This window comes from Haematobia irritans, chromosome 5 (genome assembly GCF_050003625.1).
Source record: "Haematobia irritans isolate KBUSLIRL chromosome 5, ASM5000362v1, whole genome shotgun sequence".
Classification (NCBI taxonomy): Eukaryota; Metazoa; Arthropoda; class Insecta; order Diptera; family Muscidae; genus Haematobia; species Haematobia irritans.
Window position 1 is genome coordinate 40,612,114 of NC_134401.1, and position 23,711 is coordinate 40,635,824.

At 28.6% G+C, this 23,711-nt stretch overlaps 1 protein-coding gene across 1 annotated transcript in view; it reads left to right on the plus strand.

Annotated features, from left to right (window-relative positions):
• Positions 1-673: 673 nt before the first annotated feature.
• The window catches only part of jeb (low-density lipoprotein receptor domain-containing jelly belly protein), a 255,492-nt gene continuing 232,454 nt past the window's right edge, over positions 674-23,711 (plus strand). The window contains exons 1-2 of the mRNA XM_075312797.1: positions 674-1,636; positions 11,377-14,343. Coding sequence (XP_075168912.1) covers positions 12,801-14,343 — 1,543 coding nt within the window. The 5' untranslated portion in view covers positions 674-1,636; positions 11,377-12,800. The remainder of the gene's footprint in view (positions 1,637-11,376; positions 14,344-23,711) is intronic.

Consider the following 23,711-nt stretch of genomic DNA (forward strand, 5'->3'; position numbering starts at 1 on the left):
ATATGGACTGTTGAATACCTACAAGATACACTAAACACAAAAAAAAAAGGGCGGCGGGCGGTCTATACTATGTTAGGGAAATAGATGAACACTCACAAAATATACTCTGTCATAGAGCAAAACACACATTTTTTCTGCAAACCCCTTTGGATATTCCATATGAGCAAGGGACAGATATTAAGAGTCTAATATCATTCGTACTCTCTGATTAATATATATAGTGTTGTGACGTTGTATTAAGCCATGGACATAAGAGAGTAGGAGATCCGAAAAAGATACTCTCTCTCCCTCTGTATATATATGAGATAAAATGAGCTTTGTTTTGTTTCTTAATGGAATGTTTGACTATAGCAGAGCAAAGTGCAAAACAAGTGGTTGAGCTGAATGGAAATGAAGTTTTGAGGCGGCTAAATGTAACAACAGGCAATAGTAGTAGTAGCAGCAACAGAAGCAGCAACATTGAATGACTCTGAGAGAATCCTGTGTGTTAGGTGTATTGGGTATTTGTCGTCATCATCATCATCACTAAATAAGAACAACAAAAGCACAACCTGCCTTTTTCATTATACATTCAGCAAGGCCCAAAGAAATACACCAATCATACACACACACACACACACGAACTCGTATTAGAAGAGCTCAGGCACTCTTTACTCATTCACCACACTTGGTGTAGAAGAGATTCGAATGACGAACGAATGAAGTACGAATGAACGAAGCCAGGCTAGCTGCCATCATACACATGCACACACACACACACCACATATCTATTATCTTCGTAAGGCTGGTTGGCCCACCACACCACACAAACGACCGACCGACACCACCAGCAGCTCTTCTTCTTAAGAGAAGTTTGAGCAATATGTACAACACCTACAATAACAACAGCAATAGCAGCAGCAACAACAACAAAAGAGACCAATAACATCGGCCTTATATGAGTAACATGCAAAAGGACTGTAAATATAACGACATTATAGAGCCATCCAACACACAATACATCAGCAGTAGTAGTGGCAGTCGCAGCAGCATACACACATCCAGTAGTAGTACTAGCAGCAGCAGCAGCATTTCAAGCGATTGCGAGAAATTCTAACAGTAGACAAACAGGCGAAACCTGCTGAGACGACGAGTCCTTGCTCGTCGGTTCATATGATAGGAAGGACAACAAAATCGTTGTGTTATTAAAACAAGAAAAAGAAGAATTAATACAAAGAAGAAAAATTCCCTAAAGAAATTCTAATTTTCACCTAAAGCAAAATAAAATTAACAGGGAAATAACATAAAATAAATAAAAAGTGTTTACTAGAAAGAATAACAAAGGATATTTTTGTGATTAATTTCACAAAAACCCCTCTCAAATAAAAAAATCGAAAATAAAGTCTAAGTGATGAACGAGTGCTGAGCTGAGAAATTTCCCAAGGAATAACAAAGTGTTGAAGTGTTTTATTGGGAAATCAAATAAATGAAAGCCAAAAGAAAAGAAAATCGTGTGAAAATTTTATTTTCATTAAAAAAAGTCATCTAATTAAAAGCCTTTTAGGCATTTAACCGTCTTGCAAATTAAGTCTCTTAAGACTTAACTTTAAAACAAAAATACAGTTCCTGGTCTTCTCACCACAAAGAAGATAAAAGTGTAAGAAATTCTATTCTCATTAAAAGAAAAATTAAAAACAAAATTTGAAACACAATGGAAAATCAATAAAAGCAAAAAAAAAAATATTTATCGAAATATTTGAAATGGAAAATAATAAAGAAAAAATCCTATAAACATAGATATTAAAATTATTGTTTGGTAAAAAACAGGAATCAAACCAAAGATATTAATATAAAGAAAAATGTGAATTTTATAAAGCAATTACTAGAAAAATATATTAAAAAAAATAATACAAAAAAATATTTCAAATACTTTTCTAGTGAATGTGTATTATAAAGAAAACATAATTTTCATTAAAGTGTAAGAAATATGCCCGAATAAATTATTTAGTGCCGTATTTTTTGGAAAAAATCATTAACTAATCAAAGAAAACTAAAAAAAAGCAAAAGTATTTAAAAAATTAATTTACAGTTTTTGGAGATATTATAATATTTATAACCCTGCACTGTAATTATAGGATTAAAATCTTGTTGTTTAGGTAATCAATAATATTAATATATAAATATATTGGGGGAAAAATAAAAAGCCAAACAATTGTGATAATAAATTACAAAATTCTAAAGGATTTTTTTCTTTTATTTTAATAAAAATAAAAATAAGTTAAATAAAAACGCAAAAATTTATTTTAGTTTAAACAAATTTATATTTAGTTCAAAATATACACAGATTTATTTAAAATTTTCTTTGGATTATTAAGAAAAAAATATTAAATTTATTTTGCAATTTTCAATAGGATATATATTAGGTAGGGTCACGGCCTAAGGCAAAAAAAAAGTTGATGCAGTCACCCCCCAGTTTTGTAGCATATTTGAAGACAATTTCAGAACACGAAAACTTTTTTTTTTTCGTGCACCCTACGACCCCCCGAAATACAATTTACTGTGCTGTGTCGTCATTTGAAGTCCGATCGAAAAGAAACGCATATCGTTGTTCATGGTTGATCAGGGGCTATATTTTGTGCATTGGTAATTTTTGACTCCGACGTCAAATTTGATTTTTAATTTTTTTATTTCGCTTCGTATACCCCTATGATGCCCATTTCTTATAACCATTATAAAGATCTTATCAAAATATGAAACTTTTGCTTTGGAAGCATTTAATTATATTCATAAACAAAAAAGTTACAGAGATTTTAAAAAGTCAATAGGTCACCCTACACCATCAAATAGCTTTTGCTGTGTTGTCATGATATCCGATCGAAACCACATGCACATCGTTACGGCATTTTCTGCGTTATGCAAAGTGCATGTGTTTTTGCTAGAACAATTTGAGAACAGTAGGCTCTCAAATTGTTCTAGCAAAAAATCTAACAAACACTTTCGCTACATGATTTCTTAAGTCTGTCCATATTTTTGTGAGAGAAGGCTGTTGATAGTATTTGAAAAAAGTGAAAACAAAATGAAATTCGAAGCTCGGGTTATCGACAAAACTAAATTACCAACAAATCATCAAGTTATTGAATTCCTTTTATATTTAAAGAAAGCAGGCACCGCAAGTGTTAAAAATGAATCTACTAATCATGTTACAGACGATAAACGATTGGGTTATATAATATCCAAAATTAAAAGTCGCCAACAACATAGTAAACTTGATTCTAGACAGGATTTGTTATAAATTAATTCTAAAAAGTTGTTAGCCGCATAATAAAATTGTACAATTAATAAACATGAAATGTACTCAAATCAAATTCAAATCTAATCTAATATTTTCTTGTTTAAAGTATTTACTCATGTGACAACATTGCTCACCATTGTGAAGATGACAAGAAAACGCAAAAAAAACAAGTATATACGGCCGTAAGTTCGGCCAGGCCGAATCTTATGTACCCTCCACCATGGATTGCGTAGGAACTTCTACTAAAGGCTGTCATCCACAATCGAATTACTTGGGTTGCGATAACACTTGCCGATGGCAAGGTATCGTAAAACTTTTTAACACTGTCTTCTAAATTGTAAGTTAGCCCATACGGGGTATATATTAAACAAAAAAAGGCCGATTAAATACGTATATAATCTAGTTTGAAAAAATTTTCTATAGAAATAAAATTTTGACAAAATTTTCTATAGAAATGAAACCTTGACAAAATTTTCTATAGAAATAAAATTTTGACAAAATTTTCTATAGAAATAAAAATTTGACAAAATTTTCTATAGCAATACAATTTTGACAAAAATTTCTATAGAAATAAAATGTTGAAAAAATTTTGTATAGAAATGAAATTTTGACAAAATTTTGTATAGAAATAAAATGTTGACAAAATTTTCTACAGAAATAAATTTTTTACAAAATTTTCTATAGAAATAAAATTTTGACAAACATTTCTATAGAAATAAACTTTTGACAAAACTTTCTATAGAAATGAAATTTTAACAAAACTTTCCATAGTAATAAAATTTGACAAAATTTTCTATGGAAATAAAGTTTTGGTAGATTACAAAATTTTCTATAGAAATAAAATTTTGACAAAATTTTCTATGGAAATAAAATTTTGACAAACATTTGTATAGAAATAAACTTTTGACGAAACTTTCTATAGAAATGAAATTTTGACAAAACTTTCTATAGTAATAAAATTTGACAAAATTTTCTATGGAAATAAAGTTTTGGTAGATTGTTTTGGCGATATGGACCAATTTTTGTGTAATAAGTCATCGGCTATATATAACTAAAGACCGATATGGACCAATTTTTACATGGCTGTTAGAGGCCATATATTGACAAAATGTACCAAATTTCAACCGTATCGGATGACTTTTGCTCCTCCAAGAGGTTCCGGACGTCAAATCTGGGGACGGTTTATATGGGAACTATATATAATTATGGACCGATATGGACCAATTTTTGCATGGTTATTAGAGGCCGTATACTAACATCAGGTACCAAATTTCAACCGGATCGGATGAATTTTGCCCCTCCAAAAGTCTCCGGAGGTCAAATCTGGGGATCGGTTTATATGGGGGCTATATATAATTATGGACCGATATGGACCAATTTTTGCATGGTTGTTAGAGACCATATACTAACATCAGGTACCGAATTTCAATCGGATCGGATGAATTTTGCCCCTCCAAGAGGCTCCGGAGGTCAAATCTGGGGATCGGTTTATATGGGGGCTATATATAATTATGGACCGATATGGACCAATTTTTGCATGATTGTTAGAGACCGTATACTAAGACCACATACCAAATTTCAACCGGATCGGATGAATTTTGCTGCTCCGGGAGGCTCCCCAAGCCAAATTTGGGGATCGGTTTATATGGGGGCTATACGTAAACGTGGTCCGATATGGCCCATTTTCAATACCATCCGACCTACATCAATAATAACTACTTGTGCTAAGTTTCAAGTCGATAGCTTGTTTCGTTCGGAAGTTAGCGTGATTTCCACAGACGGACGGACAGCCGGACAGACGGACAGACGGACAGACGGACGGACGGACGGACATGCTTAGATCGACTCAGAATTTCACCACGACCCAGAATATATATACTTTATGGGGTCTTAGAGCAATATTTCGATGTGTTACAAACGGAATGACAAAGTTAATATACCCCCATCCTATGGTGGAGGGTATAAAAATACGGCGTAGTCAGATGTTGAAAGGCAGAAATTTAACCAATGTGTAAGCAGCATAACGATCTTCGTAATTTTCCACAATTCCGTTACCACTTACTTTTATTGTTAGATTGATTGTTAGATTTTAAAACAGTAGGCTCTCAAGTTGTTCAAGCAAAAACACAAGAACTTTGCATAACGCAGAAAATGCCGTAGTGCACACAACGAGTATGTATACAATGATACGGTTAGAAATTTACAGATAAACAGTTTGTGTATATTAAATACCTTTCAAATTAATTTCGTAGATGTGAATAACGATGTGCATGTGGTTTCGATCGGATATCATGACAACACAGCAAAAGCTATTTGATGGTGTAGGGTGACCTATTGACTTTTTAAAATCTCTGTAACTTTTTTGTTTATGAATATAATTAAATACTTCCAAAGCAAAAGTTTCATATTTTGATAAGATCTTTATAATGGTTATAAGAAATGGGCATCATAGGGGTATACGAAGCGAAATAAAAAAATTAAAAATCAAATTTGACGTCGGAGTCAAAAATGACCAATGCACGAAATATAGCCACTGATCAACCATGAACAACGATATGCGTTTCTTTTCGATCGGACTTCAAATGACGACACAGTACAGTAAATTGCATTTCGGGGGGTCGTAGGGTGCACGAAAAAAAAAAACTTTTAGTGTTCTAAAATTGTCTTCAAATATGCTACAAAACTGGGGGGTGACTGCATGAACTTTTTTTCGCGACCCTATCTAATATATATTTGATTTTATTTAGAGAAAAAATTCAGTTTTTTTTAAAGAAATATTGATTTACATATATTTTGGTCTATGTGTATTTTTTAATAAGTTGTTTTAAAAATTCCTAAAATGTTTTTTTTTACAAAATTTAATTTATTGTCTTCTTAAATTCCAAGAAATTAATTTTTTCTATTATTTTGAAACAGGAAAAAATCAAAGCAATCTGTATTTTTCAAAAATTTTACCAATAAAAATTTCTAGTAAATGCAATAGTTAATAAATAAAAAAATTAAATAGGCAGCCGAGCTGCTATAGTGGTTGCCACCGTGGTGCAATTGTTAGCATGCCCGCCTTGCATACATAAGGTCGTGGGTTCGAATCTTGCTTCGACCGAACACCAAAAAGTTTTTCAGCGGTGGATTATCCCACCTCAGTAATGCTGGTGACATTTCTGAGGGGTTCAAAGATTCTCTATGTGGTTTCACTGCAATGTGGAACGCCGTTCGGACTCGGCTATAAAAAGAAGGTCCCTAGTCATTGAGCTTAACATGGAATCGGGCATCACTTAGTGATGAGAGAGAAGTTCACAACTTTCTTTTTAAGCCCTTCTTCGTTGACGTGTGGGAAGCTTTCTTTGTTGACTTGTGCTAAGTGCAATGAAGTCCTGTTTGAATGTTCATGGTCTGCGGCCACAATTGTTGTCTGTCCAAATGTCCTCAAAGACATTTGTCCGTTAATATTCTTTATTTATTGTGGTTCCACAGTGTATAAATACAAGCACGAGAATCGACTATCAACCGTTACGGCGGTCCTCACTAGTACCACCGACGGAGCTTGAGTTCAGGGGGCCAATCGAAGATATAAATTTATAGCTGACTTTTTTGGCACGTTAATCGAATCACTTTCACATGCTCAATTTGGAATGACCGTCATCATCAGTGTTTTCCACTTGAATGTTATTTATACATCTACTCCTGATGAAGCAATTCAACGTAATTGCGAAATATTGAAAAAAAAAGAAGCCAATACATACAAAAAACGATACCAAACTTGAATAATTATTTTCTATTTAAATCAAATAAATATTTTTTTGTCCATCGGTAAGCTCTGAAACTTTTTGGCTTTAGTCCTCATGGCTCATGTTTCAATATGTGTTGCATCAATTTCTTGCGATATGTTCAACTCCCGAGGAAGTTTTCCACCACCGCACTGTGGATTTTGATCAAATCTGGCTTAAAATTTTGGGAGCATTTCGTCACGATCCAACTCAGCCAGTATCACGGTAAAAAGCACTTGTACGTACATTTCACTGGTACAAGAAACAATAGCGATAACAACTTCTGGTTTTCTAGCTAGATGTAAAGCAATCACGCTTGAATTCCATCACTAATAACTTTATTTCTGAATGCAGTAGATCAAACTGCTTCTTTAATATTGTAAACAATAAAATGAACTGCTACTGGTATAAATCTGTAGACAAAATTTTCTATAGGAATAAATTTCAACAAAATTTTCTATAGAAATAAAATTTTGAGAAAATGTTCTATAGAAATAAAATTTTGAGAAATTTTTCTATAGAAATTAAATTTTGGGAAAATTTTCTACAGAAATTAAATTTTGAGAAAATTTTCTATAGAAATAAAATTTTGACAAAATTTTCTATAGGACTAAAATTTTGACCAAATTTTCTATAGAAATAAAATTGTGACAAAATTTTCGCTAGAAATAAAATTTTGACAAAATTTCCATAGAAAAAAAAATTTTTGACAAAATTTTCTACAGAAATAAAATTTTGACAAAATTTTCTATAGTAATAAAAATTTGAGAAAAACTTTCTACAGAAATACAATTTTGAAAAAAAAAATCTGTGGAAATAAATCTAAAAATTTTCGATAAAAATAAAATTTTGACAAAATTTTCCGTAGAAATACAATTTTGACTAAAAATTTTCCATAGTAAATAAAAATTTTGACCAACTTTTCTATAGGAATAAATATTTGAGAAAATTTTCTTTAAAAATAAAATGTTGTCAAAATTTTTTATAGAAATAAAATTTTGACAACATTTTCTATAAAAATAAAATGTTGACAAAATTTTCCATAGAAAATAATGACAAAATTTTTTATAGAAATAAAATTTTGTCAACATTTTTTATAGAAATAAAATCTCGATAAAATTTTCTATAGCAATAAAATTTTGACAAAATTTTCTATAGAAATAAAATCTTGACAAAATTTTCGATAGGAATAAAATTTTGATAAAGTTCTCTATAAGAATAAAATTTTGAGAAAATTTTCTACAGAAATAAAATTTTGACAAAATTTTCTATAGGAATAAAATTTTGAAAAAATTTTCCATAGGACTAAAATTTTGGCCAAATTTTCTATACAAATAAAATTTTGTCAAAATTTTCTATAGAAATAAAATGTTGACTGTTCTATGTGCTATTGGTGGTCTCTATGCCCTACATTTAACGGGCTCGGGTCCTTTAAATAGCCCGAATGGAATAAAATTTTGACCTAATTTTCTATAGGAATAAAATTTTGAGAAAATATTCTATAAAAAATTTTCTATTGCTAAAAATTTTCCATAGGAATAAATTTTAACAACATTTTTCATAGTAATAAAATTTTGAGAAAATTTTCTATAGAAATTAAATTTTGACAAAATTTTCAATAGGAATAAAATTTTGATAAATTTTTCTATAGAAGTAAGATTTTGATAAAATTTTCTATAAGAATAAAATTTTGAGAAAATTTTCTACAGAAATAAAATTTTGAAACAATTTTCTATAGAAATAAAATTTTGAACAAATTTTCTATAGAAATAAAATTTTGATAAAATTTTGAATTGAAATAAAATTTTGATTTTTTAAGTTGTTATACGTTTGGTAATTTTTTTTATACCCTCCACCATAGGAAAGGGGTATATTAACTTTGTCATTCCGTTTGTAACAAATGGAAATATTGCAATAATACCCCATAAAGTATATATATATATTCTGGGTCGTGGTGAAATTCTGAGTCAATCTGAGCATGTCCGTCCGTCCGTCTGTTGAAATCACGCTAACTTCCGAACGAAACAAGCTATCGACTTGAAACTTAGCATCAGTAGTTGTTATTGATGTAGGTCGGATGGTATTGCAAATGGGCCATGGTCCACTTTTACCTATAGCCCCCATATAAACGGACCCCCAAATTTAGCTTGCGGATCCTCTAAGAGAAGCAAATTCCGATCCGGCTGAAATTTGGTACATAGTGTTAGTATATGGTCCCTAACAACCATGTGAAAAGAGGTCCACATCGGTCCATAATTATATATAGCCCCCATATAAATCGATCCCCCGGTTTGGCTCGCAGAGCTTCAAAGAGAAGCAAATTTCATCCGATCCGGTTGAAATTTGTTACATGGTGTTAGTATATGGTCTCTAATGATCATGCAAAAATTGGTCTACATCGGTCCCTGATTATATATAGACCCCATATAAACCGATCCCCAGATTTGACCTCCGGAGCTCATTGGAAGAGCAAAATTCATCCGATTCGGTTGAAATTTGGTACGTGATGTTAGTATATGGTATCCAACAACCATGCAGGAATTGGTTCATATCAATCCATAATTATATATAGCCCCCATATAAACCGATCCCCAGATTTGACCTCCGCTGCCTTTTGGAGAAGCAAAGTTCAACCGATCTGGTTGAAATATGGTACGTGGTGGTAGTATATGATATTTAACAACCATGCCAAAAGTGGTCCATATCAGTCCATAATCATATATAGCCCCCATATAAACCGATCCAGAGGTTTGGTTTTGGAGCCTCTTGGAGGAGCAAATTTAATCCGAGTCAGTTGAAATTTGGTACATTTTTCTAGTATATGGCCTTTAACAACCATGCCTATTTATCTCCATATCGGTCTATAGTTATTTATAGCCCTCAGATAAATAGATCCACAATCACAGAAAATTTGGTCCATATCAAGTTCATAATTCTATATAGCCCCTATATAAGCGACCCCCATATTTCAATTCTGGCTCTCTACGTATCGTGCAAAAAGTCCATATCGATTCGTAATTATTTGTAGACGTACCTATACATACCTGTTGTGTCTAATATATACCACATACTTACAATTTAGAAAACGATGTTAAGAAGTTTTAAGATACCACAACCCAAGTAATTCGATTGTGGATGACAGTCTTTCGTAGAAGTTTCTACGCAATCCATTGTGGAGGGTACATAAGATTCGGCCTGGACGAACTTACGGCCATATATACTTGTTTTTTTTTTTTTTTTAAGTTTGGTAAATTTTTTTTGGCACCGTGCCCTTAAGACCATCTCAGCCAAATTTCTAAATCGGTCACTTTTAAATTAGGACCCGTGCCCTGCAGGGTTAGGAAATATGACAAAAAGACATCGCACAAATATGGAAATATACAAATGAGTCATGTTTGATTGAGTATAGAAAAAAAATTGTAATCCCCCATGTTCTAATATTCGGAATCGTAAATGGCAAGAATTGAATTTTCTTGTAACGAAACAATTGTGATACTTCCGGACCCCAAACCAATTTAAATATGATCTTCTTATTAAAGAAAGCTGTATTGCCATATTTTAAATTTAAACGTTTTAACAGGTTAACAAAATTTCTCCATAAGAAAATTGCGATTCAGAATATCGGAAGATGGGGAATTTCCGATTTTGGAAGTTTTTTTTTTTTTTCTGTAGTTCCCACTAGCCCCTAAAAGCATGCCTTAGAAAAAATGTAATTTTTTCCATTATTCATGTAGGGACTTGTGGAAATTTTAATTATAAGTAACTTAGGTTAGGTTAGGTTAGGTGGCAGCCCGATGTATCAGGCTCACTTAGACTATTCAGTCCATTGTGATACCACATTTGTTATAAGTCACTTGTTTCATAGTGTAATGTGTCATTTCTTTGAGTTTAAATTATTTTCCACTTTCTTTAAATTTTATGAGAGATTCTAGGAAGCAATGTCAAAGGCTGGAAGGAGAGTTTATGGTGTTTGTGGTGGGCTAACTAAAAACCAACTTATAATTGTTGTGATTTTAACCAAAATAAAAGAAACAGCATATTTGAAATAAAACAAATGTTAAACAATAAAATATTTTTTTATTCTTGCAGGAAAATTAAAATAAAAATTTGAAATACTTCCATAGTGTTTAAGATTTTTATATCGTATTATTCATCTAGATTATTAAAAATACCGTCGGCATATTTCTTACACAAGTGAATATGTAGTGAAACTGCTATTATAACTAGAAAACAAAACAAAATTTTACAAAAAAAATAAAAAAATAAATTATAATATATTAAATTAATAAAATAAAAATTAAATATCTATAAAAAAAATTTGTTTTACACATTTTTTAGCCTTTACCAAAAAAATAACCTAAGAAATCTAAAGTAAAAAAAAAAACAAAGCAAAGCACAAACATCATACAGACATTAAGTTAGACAACCAGACCGATAACAAGAACCAGGAAAAACAAGAAACCGAAAAAGTGGAAAAAGCATAAAAGAAGAATAAAAACAACAAAAACTACCATAGTCTATGTAGTTGAGTGAGACAGTGAGACGATTGACCGGTAAATTCCCTCTAGCGCCTAAAAGTAGGCATTAGAAACGACAAAAAAAAACAACAACTAAAAATATAACTTCTTCTGGAATATCGACATAGAGACTTGGGACAAAAAAGTCTATATATATATATATATATATATAAACTAACTATAGACCTTAAGCCCTGACGAAGAAGAAGTAAAAAACCTTACCAAAGCAAAAAGGGCTCAAAAATAGAAAAACGAACACAAGACTGCTCAACAAAAAATAATAATAACAACAACAAAGTAAACAGTTTACATAGCTAACAACAACAGACCGTCGAAACAAAAATAAAAAAATAAAGTGAATGTAAAACAAAACACACAAAAAATACAACTTCTTTGGTGTTTTTTTTAAAGGTCTTTTTTGCTTTTGGCCCTTACCTAAAAGTATAGAGCTTTGGGAAATGTTGGAAAATTAGTGAAGAAAACGAAACGAAAATAAAGACAAAAAATCAAAAAAAAAAAACGGAAGCAACAAGCCAATATTATATAACAAATTCTATTTGAAATCCCAAAACAAATACATAATTTTGGGATTTCTTAACGAGCCTTTTTAATATTAACTCAAAACAAACAAAAAAAAAAAAAACGACAACACCACATTAAGGAGAGGTATTGGCAAAGAGAGGTAGCAAGAGTGTGTGAAAGAGCATTAACAAGAGAGACCAGAAAAATTATATTCCCCCTTTAAGCTTTTGGCAAAATATCAAATTATCCCAAGGATTTTCTAGAGCCAAACAGGAAACAAACAAGGTGTTGTAGCTAATCAGAAAAAAGGAACAGGAAAAATAACAAAAAAAAGGAAGAAGCAAAAAGAAATTCCCACCTAGCCCCTTCAAAAAAACACGGAACGACCTACAAAAATCAAGAAGAAAAACCAGGAGAAGAAAAATCCTCTACCCAAAGAGCTATTTCCTGACTATTTCCTAAGGATTATGGTGGTCTTATTAACCCCGTACTAAATATAGAAAAACAAATCCCTGAACCCTAACAAAAAAAATATCCTAGCTTTTGAGAGAAGAAGCAACAACAAGGATATATCTTGGCCCACGAAATCCTAACCTAAGGTCCCCTCAAAACCTTATTTTATTTTTCAACTTCTGACCTTTTATCATATACAGCTCCAACTTGGCATTGTTGAAAATACCGCTCATCAACATTGAATATTATAAAAGCCTTGATAAAAGGAAAATGTTTTTCTCACTGATACAGACGTTGGTCTGTGTGCTATTGGTCAATGGTGGTCTCTATGCCCTACATTTAACGGGCTCGGGTCCTTTAAATGGCCCCGGCTCGAATGGGGCCAATTTGCCTTTGAATGCCAATAATGGTGGCCATAGTTCCTCAGGACATTTAACGTCCTCATCATCTGCGTCGTCGTCCTCCTCCTCTCCCTCTGCCTCGTCCTCTATGAAAAATCCCTCGGCAAATCCTTTTCAAACCTCAGCAAATCGCCTTAGTGAAGGTTTGGCCGATTTGGCCCAAAGGGAAAGAGAACGCCTGATGGCCATAGGCTTGGCCAAACAAACCGCCGAGGAGTCCGGCTATCATGGTCGCCCCGTTATAACGGGCCGCATAAAAATGCATCCTGTTGATGATATGGATTCCGATTACAGCAATTGGTTAAATGCCCAGGCCCGTAATGTTATGTTTGGCAGTGTGGTCAAACAACCATCACCGCCTCTCCTCAACGATGGTGAAGAGGGTGATTACAATGACGCCGAAGAATTGGCTATGAACTATGAATTGAGAAGGCCCACTAAATATGAATATGGCCGTGTGGTCCAACCACCCTTGGAAAGGGAATTTGAAAGTCCCCATACCTTGGATATGGATGATTTTATGGAATTGGAACAGGCTGCCGAGGAGGAGGATGTTTTTCCCGATTTGGATGGTTATGCATATTTGGAAGATCTAATGGCCGAAGAGAATAGGGAACGTTTGCAACAGCATCATCAAAATGTTCCACAATTTCCAGGATTCCGGCAGCAACAGCAGCATCAACAACATAATGCTGCTGCAATGGGTCATAATAATCCCTATGGACATGTCTATCAAACGCAAGAACATTTACCGGTGGCTTTGCCTCAAACTTTAGAGGAGATATTGGAAAAAGAGCAGCAACAGCAGCAACAACATGCTTCGCAGCAGCAGCAGCAGCAACATCAATTTAATTCCAAATATCGTAATAATATAAAATTACAACAAAAATGGGCTCGCAAACGGGCTCAACAATTGCCCCGTAATATCTTTGGTCAAAAGAATAACAAAGTCCAGCAGCAACAGCATTTCTTTAAAACTTTAAATTCCAATAAATTATCCTTGGCCAATTCGGAGGCCACAGCCACCAGTAAAATTCATCATAATACGAAATTAAATGAATTTCAAACAAATAATGGAGCTGCTACATCCTCCGCCTCCTCCTCCTCCTCCTCGAATATGGATAAACAAAACGATAATGACAATGACAACACAAAGTCGATGAATGAAAAATCAGATCAGAAATCCTCTCAAATTGTCTCGGCCATAGGTGAACAACAAAAACCTGATCCCCTACTTTTACATCCTTCGAATCACAAACGTTCTGGCAGTTCTTCATCGGCCAGTGGTGCTGGCACTTTAACATCTTCATCAGCAGCAGCCATTGCTTCGGTTACTTCACCCCATAGCTTGGCCAATCAATTAATGTTACGCTCAGCGCGTGGACAAAGGCAATATGATGTGCCACAAATTGGTAAGTGTAGTAATTTTTTATATTTGCCCTCTCTCTCTCTAAATTTTCCTAGGGTATTTGAAGGATAAAAGAACTAAAAAGTTTTTTTTACCCCTTCCTTCCTAAAAAAAAGGATTCCAATGGTCTAGCTGTCTTAGAATTTTTTGCAATTTTATTAACTCCTTATATTAGTTTGTTTATTTTTTCGACTTCCCCTTTATTAACTTTATTAACCTTTTTTGTAAGCAGTTTTTTTTATGAAGAAAACATTTAAGTCAACCCATACCATACCAAAGGATAAAGAAAACTATTTTTAAACCAAAACCAAAAGAAGAAAATGTTTTTACTTAAAGGGGGAGGAAAAACTTTTATGTACCCTTAGGCAAATATACAAGACAAAAACTAAGCAAAAAGGATTAGAAACAGAATATCAATCTATGAAGCATCCTAATCAGAAATAGAAATACAATTTTGACAATATTTTCTATAGAAATAAAATTAAAAAAAAAAATCTATAGAAACAAAATTTTGAAAAAAATTTCTATAGAAATAAATTTTGACAAAATTTTTTTTGAAATAAAATTTTGACAAAATCTTCCATAGAAATAAATTTTTGACAAAATTTTCTACAGAAATTTTGACAAAATTTTCCATAGAAATAAAATTTTGACAAAATTTTCTATAGAAATAAAATTTTGACAAAATTTTCTATAGAAATAAAATTTTGACAAAATTTTCTATAGAAATACAATTTTGACAAAATTTTCTATCGAAGTCAAATTGGGACAACATTTTCTTAAATAATAATATTTTGACACAATTTTTATAGAAATCATATTTTGACAAATTTTCCTATAGAAATAAAATTTTGATAAAATTTACTATAGAAATTAAATTTTGATAAAATTTACTATAGAAATTAAATTTTGATAAAATTTACTATAGAAATTAAATTTTGATAAAATTTACTATAGAAAAAAAGGTTAAAAAAAAGTTTCTGTAGAAATATATTTTTGACAAAATTTTCTATAGAAATATAATTTTGACGAAATTTTCTATAGAAATAAAATTTTGACAAAACCTTCTATAGAAATACAATTTTTAAAAAATCATCCATAGACATAAAGTTTTGACAAAATTTTTTATAGAAATTAAATTTGGCCCAATTTCCTATAGAAATAAAATGTTGACAACATTTTCTATAGAAATAAAATTTTGACAAAATTTTCTATAAAAATAAAATTTTAACAAAATTTTTTATAGAAATTAAATTTTGTAAAAATTTCTTGTAGACATAAAATATTGACAAAATTTTCTATAGATATAAAATTTTGACAAAGTTTTCTATAGAAATAAAATTTTGACAAAAATTTCTATAGACATCAAATTTTGACAAAGTTTTCTATAGAAATAAAATTTGACAAAATTTCCTATTGAAATTAAATTTTGACAAAGTTTTCTATAGAAATAAAATTTTGACAAAATTTTCTATAGAAATAAAATTTTGACTATAGTTTCTATAGAAAAAAAGTTTTTACAAAATTTTCTATAGAAATAAAATGTTGACAAAATTTTCTATAGAAATAAAATATTGACAAAATTTTTTATAGAAATAAAATTTTGACAAAATTTTCTATAGAAATAAAATTTTGACAAAATTTTCTATAGAAATAAAATTTTGATAAAATTTTCAATAGAAATAAAATTTTGATAAAATTTACTACAGAAATAAAATTTTGACGCAATTTTTTATAGCAATGACTTTTTGACAAATTTTCCTATCGAAATAAAATTTGACAAAATTTCCTATCGAAATAACATTTTGATAAAATTTTCTATGGAAATAACATTTTAACAAAATGTCTATAGTAATACAATTTTGACAAAATTTACTGCAGAGATAAAATTTTGACGAAATTTTCTATAGAAATAAAATTTTGACAAAATTTTCTATAGAAATAAAATTTCGACAAAATTTTCAATAGAAATAAAATTTTGATAAAATTTACTACAGAAATAAAATTTTGACGCAATTTTTTATAGCAATGACTTTTTGACAAATTTTTCTATCGAAATAAAATTTGACAAAATTTCCTATCGAAATAAAATTTTGATAAAATTTTCTATAGAAATAAAATTTTGAAAAATTTTCTACAGAAATAAAGTTGTGATAAAATTTTCTATAGAAATAAAATTTTCACAAAATTCTCTATAAAAATAAGATTTTCACAAAATTCTCTATAGAAATAAATATTGAGAATAATAAAATTTGGACAAAACCTTCCGTAGACATAAATTTTTGACAAAATATTTTATAGAAATAAAATTTTAACAAAATATCTATAGTAATAAAATTTTGACAGAATTTACTATAGAGATAAAATTTTGACAAAATTTTGTGATATTTGATAATTTTGATAAAATTTTCTATCGAAGACAAACTGGGACACAATTTTCTTTAGCAATAAACTTTTTAGAAGATCTTCTATAGAAATAAAATTTTGACAACATTTTTTTATAAAAATAACATTTTGACAAGTTTTCCTATAGAAATAAAATTTTTACAAAATTTTCTATAGAAATAAAATTTTGACAGAATTTGCTATAGAATTAAAATTTTAACAAAATATTCTGTACAATTAAAATTTAAGTTTTGGCAAAATTTTCTATAGAATTAAAATTTTGTCACAATTTCAAAAGGAAATCAACCATAGGAATAAAATTTTGATAAAATTTTCTATAGAAACAAGATTTTGACAAAATTTTCTACAGAAATAAAATTTTGATAAAATTTTCTGTAGAAATAACATTTTGACTAAATTTTCTATAGAAATAAAGTTTTGACAAAATTTTCTATAGAAATAAAATTTTGCTAAAATTTTCTATAGAAATAAAATTTTGACAAAATTTTCTATAGAAATAACATTTTGATAAAATTTTCTATAGAAATAAAATTTTAACAAAATGTCTATAATAATACAATTTTAACAGAGTTTACTTTAGAGATAAAATTTTGACGAAATTTTCTATAGAAATAAAATTTTGACAAAGTTTTTTTTATAGAAATTAAATTTTGACTAAAGTTTCTATAGAAATAAAGTTTTGACAAAATTTTCTATAGAAATAAAATTTTGAAAAAATTTTCTATAGAAATAAAACTTTGAAATAATAACCTATAGAAATAAAATTTTGACAAAATTTTCTATAGAAATAACATTTTGCCAAAATTTTTGGTAGAAATACAATTCTGACATTATTTTCTATCGAAGTCAAATTGGGACAAAATTTTCTTAATAATAAAATTTCGACACAATTTTTTATAGCAATGATATTTTAACAAATTTTCCTATCGAAATAAAATTTTGACAAATTTTCGTATAGAAATAAAATTTTGACAAATGTTCCTATAGAAATAAAATTTTGATAAAATTTTCTAAAGAAATAAAGTTTTATTGTTGTTTTTTGATCTCAGCTTAAATCCATGCATTGACTAAACTACAAGTGTAGCTTAACCAACAGAGGAAAGGTATGCTTGTCAAATTTATTTGGGCAAAGCCCTATAGACTGCAAGATGGTTGGATGTACAGCTGTTTCGGAATTACCACATTCCTCATCAGCATCCTCCACTTGCAGCAAAACTATCAACCAATTTGCAGAATAAATTCGGGTAATTCACTCAACCCAAAGTGAGCTACACTTGAACCTCCCGAAAAAGGGTTTGATAGTCGGCTACTGCCTAAACAAATTTGGTTAGGCAGTAGCCGGCAAATTGGGTTCAGTGAATTACCCGAATTTATTCTGATAATTTGTTGATAGTGGAGGATGCTGATGAGGAATGTGGCAATTCCGAAACAGCTGTACATCCAACCATCTTGCAGTCTATAGGGCTTTGCCCAAATAAATTTGACAAGCATACTTTTCCTCTGTTGGTTAAGCTACACTTGTAGTTTAGTCAATGCATGGCTTTAAGCTGAGATCAAAAAACAACAATAACGATTGAAGAGAAGCCAACAATAACAAACAAAACGAATGAAATAAAGTTTTAACAAAAGTTTCTATAGAAATATATTTTCAACAAAATTTTCTATAGAAATAAAATGTTGACAAATTTTCCTATAGAAATAAAATTTTGATAGAATTTACTAGACAAATAAAATTTTTACAAAATTTTCTATAGAAATATAATTTTGACAAAATCATCCATAGACATAAAGTTTTGACAAAATTTTTTATATAAATGAAATTTGGCACAATTTCCTATAGAACTAAAATTTTGACAACATTTTCTATAGACATAAAATTTTGACAAAATTTTCTATAAAAATAAAATTTTGACAACATTTTTTATAGAAATTAAATTTTGTAAAAATTTCTTGTAGACATTAAATATTGACAAAATTTTCTATAGAAGTAAAATTTTGACAAAAGTTTCTAGAGGAATAAAGTTTTAACAAAATCGTCTATAGATATATAGTTTTAACAAAATTTTCTATAGAAATAACATTTTAACAAAATTTTGTATAGAAATAAAATTTTAACAAAATTTCGTATAGAAATAAAATTTTAACAAAATTTCCTATAGAAATAAAATTTTTTATAGAAAAGAAATTTTGACAAAAATTTTTATAGAACTAAAATTTTTGACAAAATTTTCTATAAAAGTAAAATTTTGACAAAATTTTTTATAGAAATTAAATTTTGTAAAAATTTCTTATAGACATAAAATATTGACAAAATTTTCTACAGAAATAAAATTTTTGATAAAAATTTTCGGTAGAAATGAAATTATGACAAAATTTTGTATGGAAATAAAATTTTGACAAAATTTTCTATAGAAATAAAATTTTGACGAAATTTTTAATAGAAATAAAGTTTGGACAAAATTTTCTATAGAAATAACATTTTAACAAAATTTTGTATAGAAATAAAATTTTAACAAAATTTCATATAGAAATAAAATTTTAACAAAATTTCATACAGAAATACAATTTTTTATAGAAAAGAAATTTTGACAAAAAATTTTTTTAGAACTAAAATTTTGACAACATTTTCTAGAGAAATAAAATTTTGACAAAATTTTTTATAGAAATTAAATTTTGTAAAAATTTCTTATAGACATAGACAATATTTAAAAAATTTTCTATAGAAATAAAATTTTTGAGAAAAGTTTTCTGTAGAAATAAAATTGTGACAAAATTTTCTATAGAAACAAAAATTTTGACAAAATTTTCTATAGAAACAAAAATTTTGACAAAATTTTCTATAGAAATAAAATTTTGACCAAATTTTTAATAGAAATAAAGTTTTGACAAAATTTTCTATAGAAATAAAATTTTGAAAAAATTTTCAAAAAAATGAAATTTTGAGAAAATTTTGCTGAATATTTTTCTATTGAAATAATTATTACCTTTTTGCTGTTCCTGTTTTTGCCACTAGCAAACGAATATATTGTCTTACAAAATAAATTAGAAAATTAATATACTACTCTATTATAGTCAAGAATGTAAGTAACTTTTTGTGTGCAAGCCTTCATGTTTAGGGACTAAATTATATACCAGAACTAAAACAAACTAAAAGTTCATGAAAAACTTACCACATCTAAGCCAAGAAAGTTTTTGTTTAAAATGTTAGTGTTTTTTTCGTTTTCATATCTAGACAAAGAATTTCAATGACAATAATTTGCATATAAGGAAAAACTTTGCTAGACTTCTTTTCAAAAAAAAAAAAAAAAATAACTAATATATATAAATAAAACAAAATGAACTGGATAAGGAGCTTTATAAAATTGGCTTTTACTCAAATTCTTAAGAAGGTCTATTAGTTTGTTATAAATTGTTTATAAAGAGTTCTAGAGTATTGACTTAAAGACACCAACATATTTCTTAAAATATGTAAATTTTGGAGGTCTTTTGTTCTCTCTCCCAAATAAATCTCTCCCTTATAAAAAAATCATTATTTTTTCTTTTTTTCACTTTTCTTCACTTTATATTCATTCTTTAATGATTGTCCTCTTTAAATGGGCCTTTTTGGTATTTTTTGTTTGCATAAAATTATCCCATCAGCATTATATTCCATCTGACGTTAGTCTTTATATTTAGGATTTTCTTATACTCTAAGGGAATATAATATTTAAAAATGTCTTAAATATAAAATTAAAAGGATACACCAAAGTAACCATCTTTGAAATTCCCAAACATAAAAAGGATATATGGATATAGACACACACACAAGTGTGTGTTTTTTAGTATGTAAGTGATATTGAATACCAGCATTTGAGTATGTGTGTGTGTCGGTGCGTTTTTTGTGAATGTCATGCAAATTACTTTTTGTTATGATTTAAAATACTTTTTAGCACTTTCAAGGATTCAAGTGTTTTTTTTTCCTCCGTTAGAGCAAAAAGAAACATCATCATAAAGATGACAAAGATGATATGTGTATATATACATGTATGTATATATCTTGAATGAATTCTTGAAAGGACTTTGAAGGACTTGTGTTATTATAAGGACTTCTAGTCATCATGTTTTCGTTTATAAAGGATTGCTGAAATTTATTTATGAAAGTTATCGATTTTTTTTTTGGTGGCGAAACAAACTCCAAAAGGTTATGTCATGGCAGGATAATAAAGTGTTGGTCATGTATATTTTTTTTTATATTTTTACATAAACTTTTATTTTCTATAAAGAGCTTTTACTTTTTATGGAATAATTTACTTATTATCGATATTATTTTTTTTTAATTTAGAGGTAAACAATATTAAGCAGCCATTATTTATATATCGGCTCATTAATCCTTAAAAGGAATTTATTAAGGATAATTTTCTAGAGATTTTGAATTGTTATTTATATGATTTTTTCATTAATATGAATATTTCTACTTAAGCTATGACCCAGCTATGATAAGAAAAGTGTAATAAAAACTCATAATCATAATGCAGAAAAAATTTTGGCATGTTGAAAATACGGAATTTTTGGGCTTAGAATAAAAAATTGAATCAATTTAATATGATCTCAAAGTTCCATAGAGAAACATTTTTTTTACTTCGAAATGACCGCCACATATTCTTTTCTCAAGCCTTAGTTTATCTGTAAAGAGTATGTTATAATTTAAAACATTATAATAATTAATTTGCTAGTTTGGTCTTTAAAAGTGCCTATTTTTCATACAATTTTGAAACAATCCTTTTGCACTAATGTTTTTTTTTCTGCGACTGTCCGTGTTATAATTTCAAAATTCACTTTACAATATGTCAACATGAGTCTGCAATAATATTACATAGAGGATTTTAAAATCCTTTTCATTGTTTAACTGACTTTCATATATCCTTTTTGCTAACATATAAGCCATAAATTTATTAGGGTCCTCTTGCATTTAGAATTCTTTTCTCGCATCTTGGTTTTTCATTACGAAATTTGCTTTAGAAATAAAATTTTGACAAAATTTTCGAGAGAAATAAAAATCGTGACAAGATGTACTTTAGAAATAAAATTTTGACAAAATTTTCTATGGAAATAAAATTTTGGCAAAATTTTCTATGGAAGTAAAATTTTGGCAAAATTTTCTATGGAAATAAAATTTCCATAGAAATAAAATAAAACACGAATGAAGTAAGAGGAAGTACGCTCAAAATAAACCCAGCCAACTGCACTCAAATCGATGATTTGATGGTGGTAAAGGAAAAGAGTAATGTTGGTATGAATTTATTTCGGCATAAGCCGGCTATCATGAAAAACCTTTTCTTGGAAGGTTCAAGTGGGGTTCACTGTTGGGTTTTGTGAACTGCCTGAAATTATTCTGATAATTGGTTGATAGTTTTGCTACAAGTAGAGGATGCTGATGAGGAATGTGGTAATTCCGAAACAGCTGTACATCCAACCATCTTGCAGTCTATAGGGCTTTGCCAAACATTATTTTCCTCTGTTGATTAAGCTACACTTGTCGTTTAGTCAACACAATGGTTTTAAAGCTGAGATCAAAACAACAAATATGAAATAAAATTTTAACAAAATTATCTATAGAAATACAATTTTAACAAAAATTTTCTATAGACATAAAATTTTACCAAAATTTTCTATAGAAATAAAATTTTGACAAAATTTTCTATAGAAATAAAATTTCGACAAAATTTTCTACAAAAATAAAATTTTGACAATATGTACTTTGGAAATAAAATTTTTACAAATTTTTTTATCGAAGTAAACATTTTGACAAGATTTTTCTATAGAAATGAAATTTTGAAAAGAATTTCTATAGAAATGAAATTTTGACAAAATTTTCTATCGAAGTAAACATCTTGACAAAATTTTCTAAAAGATAAATTTTTGACAAAATTTTCTATAGAAATGAAATTTTGACAAGATTTTCTATTGAAATGAAATTGTGACAAAATTTTCTATGGAAATAAAATTTTGACAAAATTTTCTATAGAAATACAATTTTGACAAAATTTTTTATAGAAATAAAAATTTTGGCAAGATTTTCTATAGAAATGAAATTGTGACAAAATTTTCTATGGAAATAAAATTTTGACAACATTTTCTATAGAAATACAATTTTGACAAAATTTTTTATAGAACTAAAATTTTGACAAAATTTTCGAGAGAAATGAAAATTTTGACAAGATTTTGCTATAGAAATGAAAATTTTGACAAGATTTTGCTATAGAAATGACATTGTGACAAGATTTTCTATAGAAATGAAATTGTGACATTTTCTATGGAAATAAAATTTTGACAAAATTTTCTATAGAAATACAATTTTTACAAGATTTTCTATAGAAATGAAATTTTGACAAAATTTCCTATCGAAGAAAAAATTTGACAAAATTTTCCATAGGAATAAAAATTTAACAAAATTTTTTGTAGAAATAAAATTTTAACAACATTTTCTATACAAATAAAATTTTGGCAAAATTTTCTATAGAAATACAATTTTAACAACTTTTCTATGGAAATAAAATTTGAACAAAATTTTCTATAAAAATAAAATTTAATATTTTCTATGGAAATAAAATTTGACAAAATTTTCTATCGAAGTAAAAATGTTGACAAGATTTTCCATAGAAATGAAATTTTGACAAAATTTTCTATCGAAGTACAAGATTTGACAAAAATTTCTATAGAAATAAAAATTTGACAAAATTTTCTATAGAAATAAAATTTTAACAACATTTTCTATACAAATAAAATTTTGTCAAAATTTTCGAAAGAAATAAAATTTTGACAAAATTTTCTATAAAAATAAAGTTTTGACAAAATTTTCTATAGAAATAAAATTTTGACAAAATTTTCTATAGAAATAAAATTTTGACAAAATTTTCTATAGAGACAAAATTTTGACAACATTTTCTATAGAGACAAAATTTTGACAAAATTTTCTATAGAAATAAA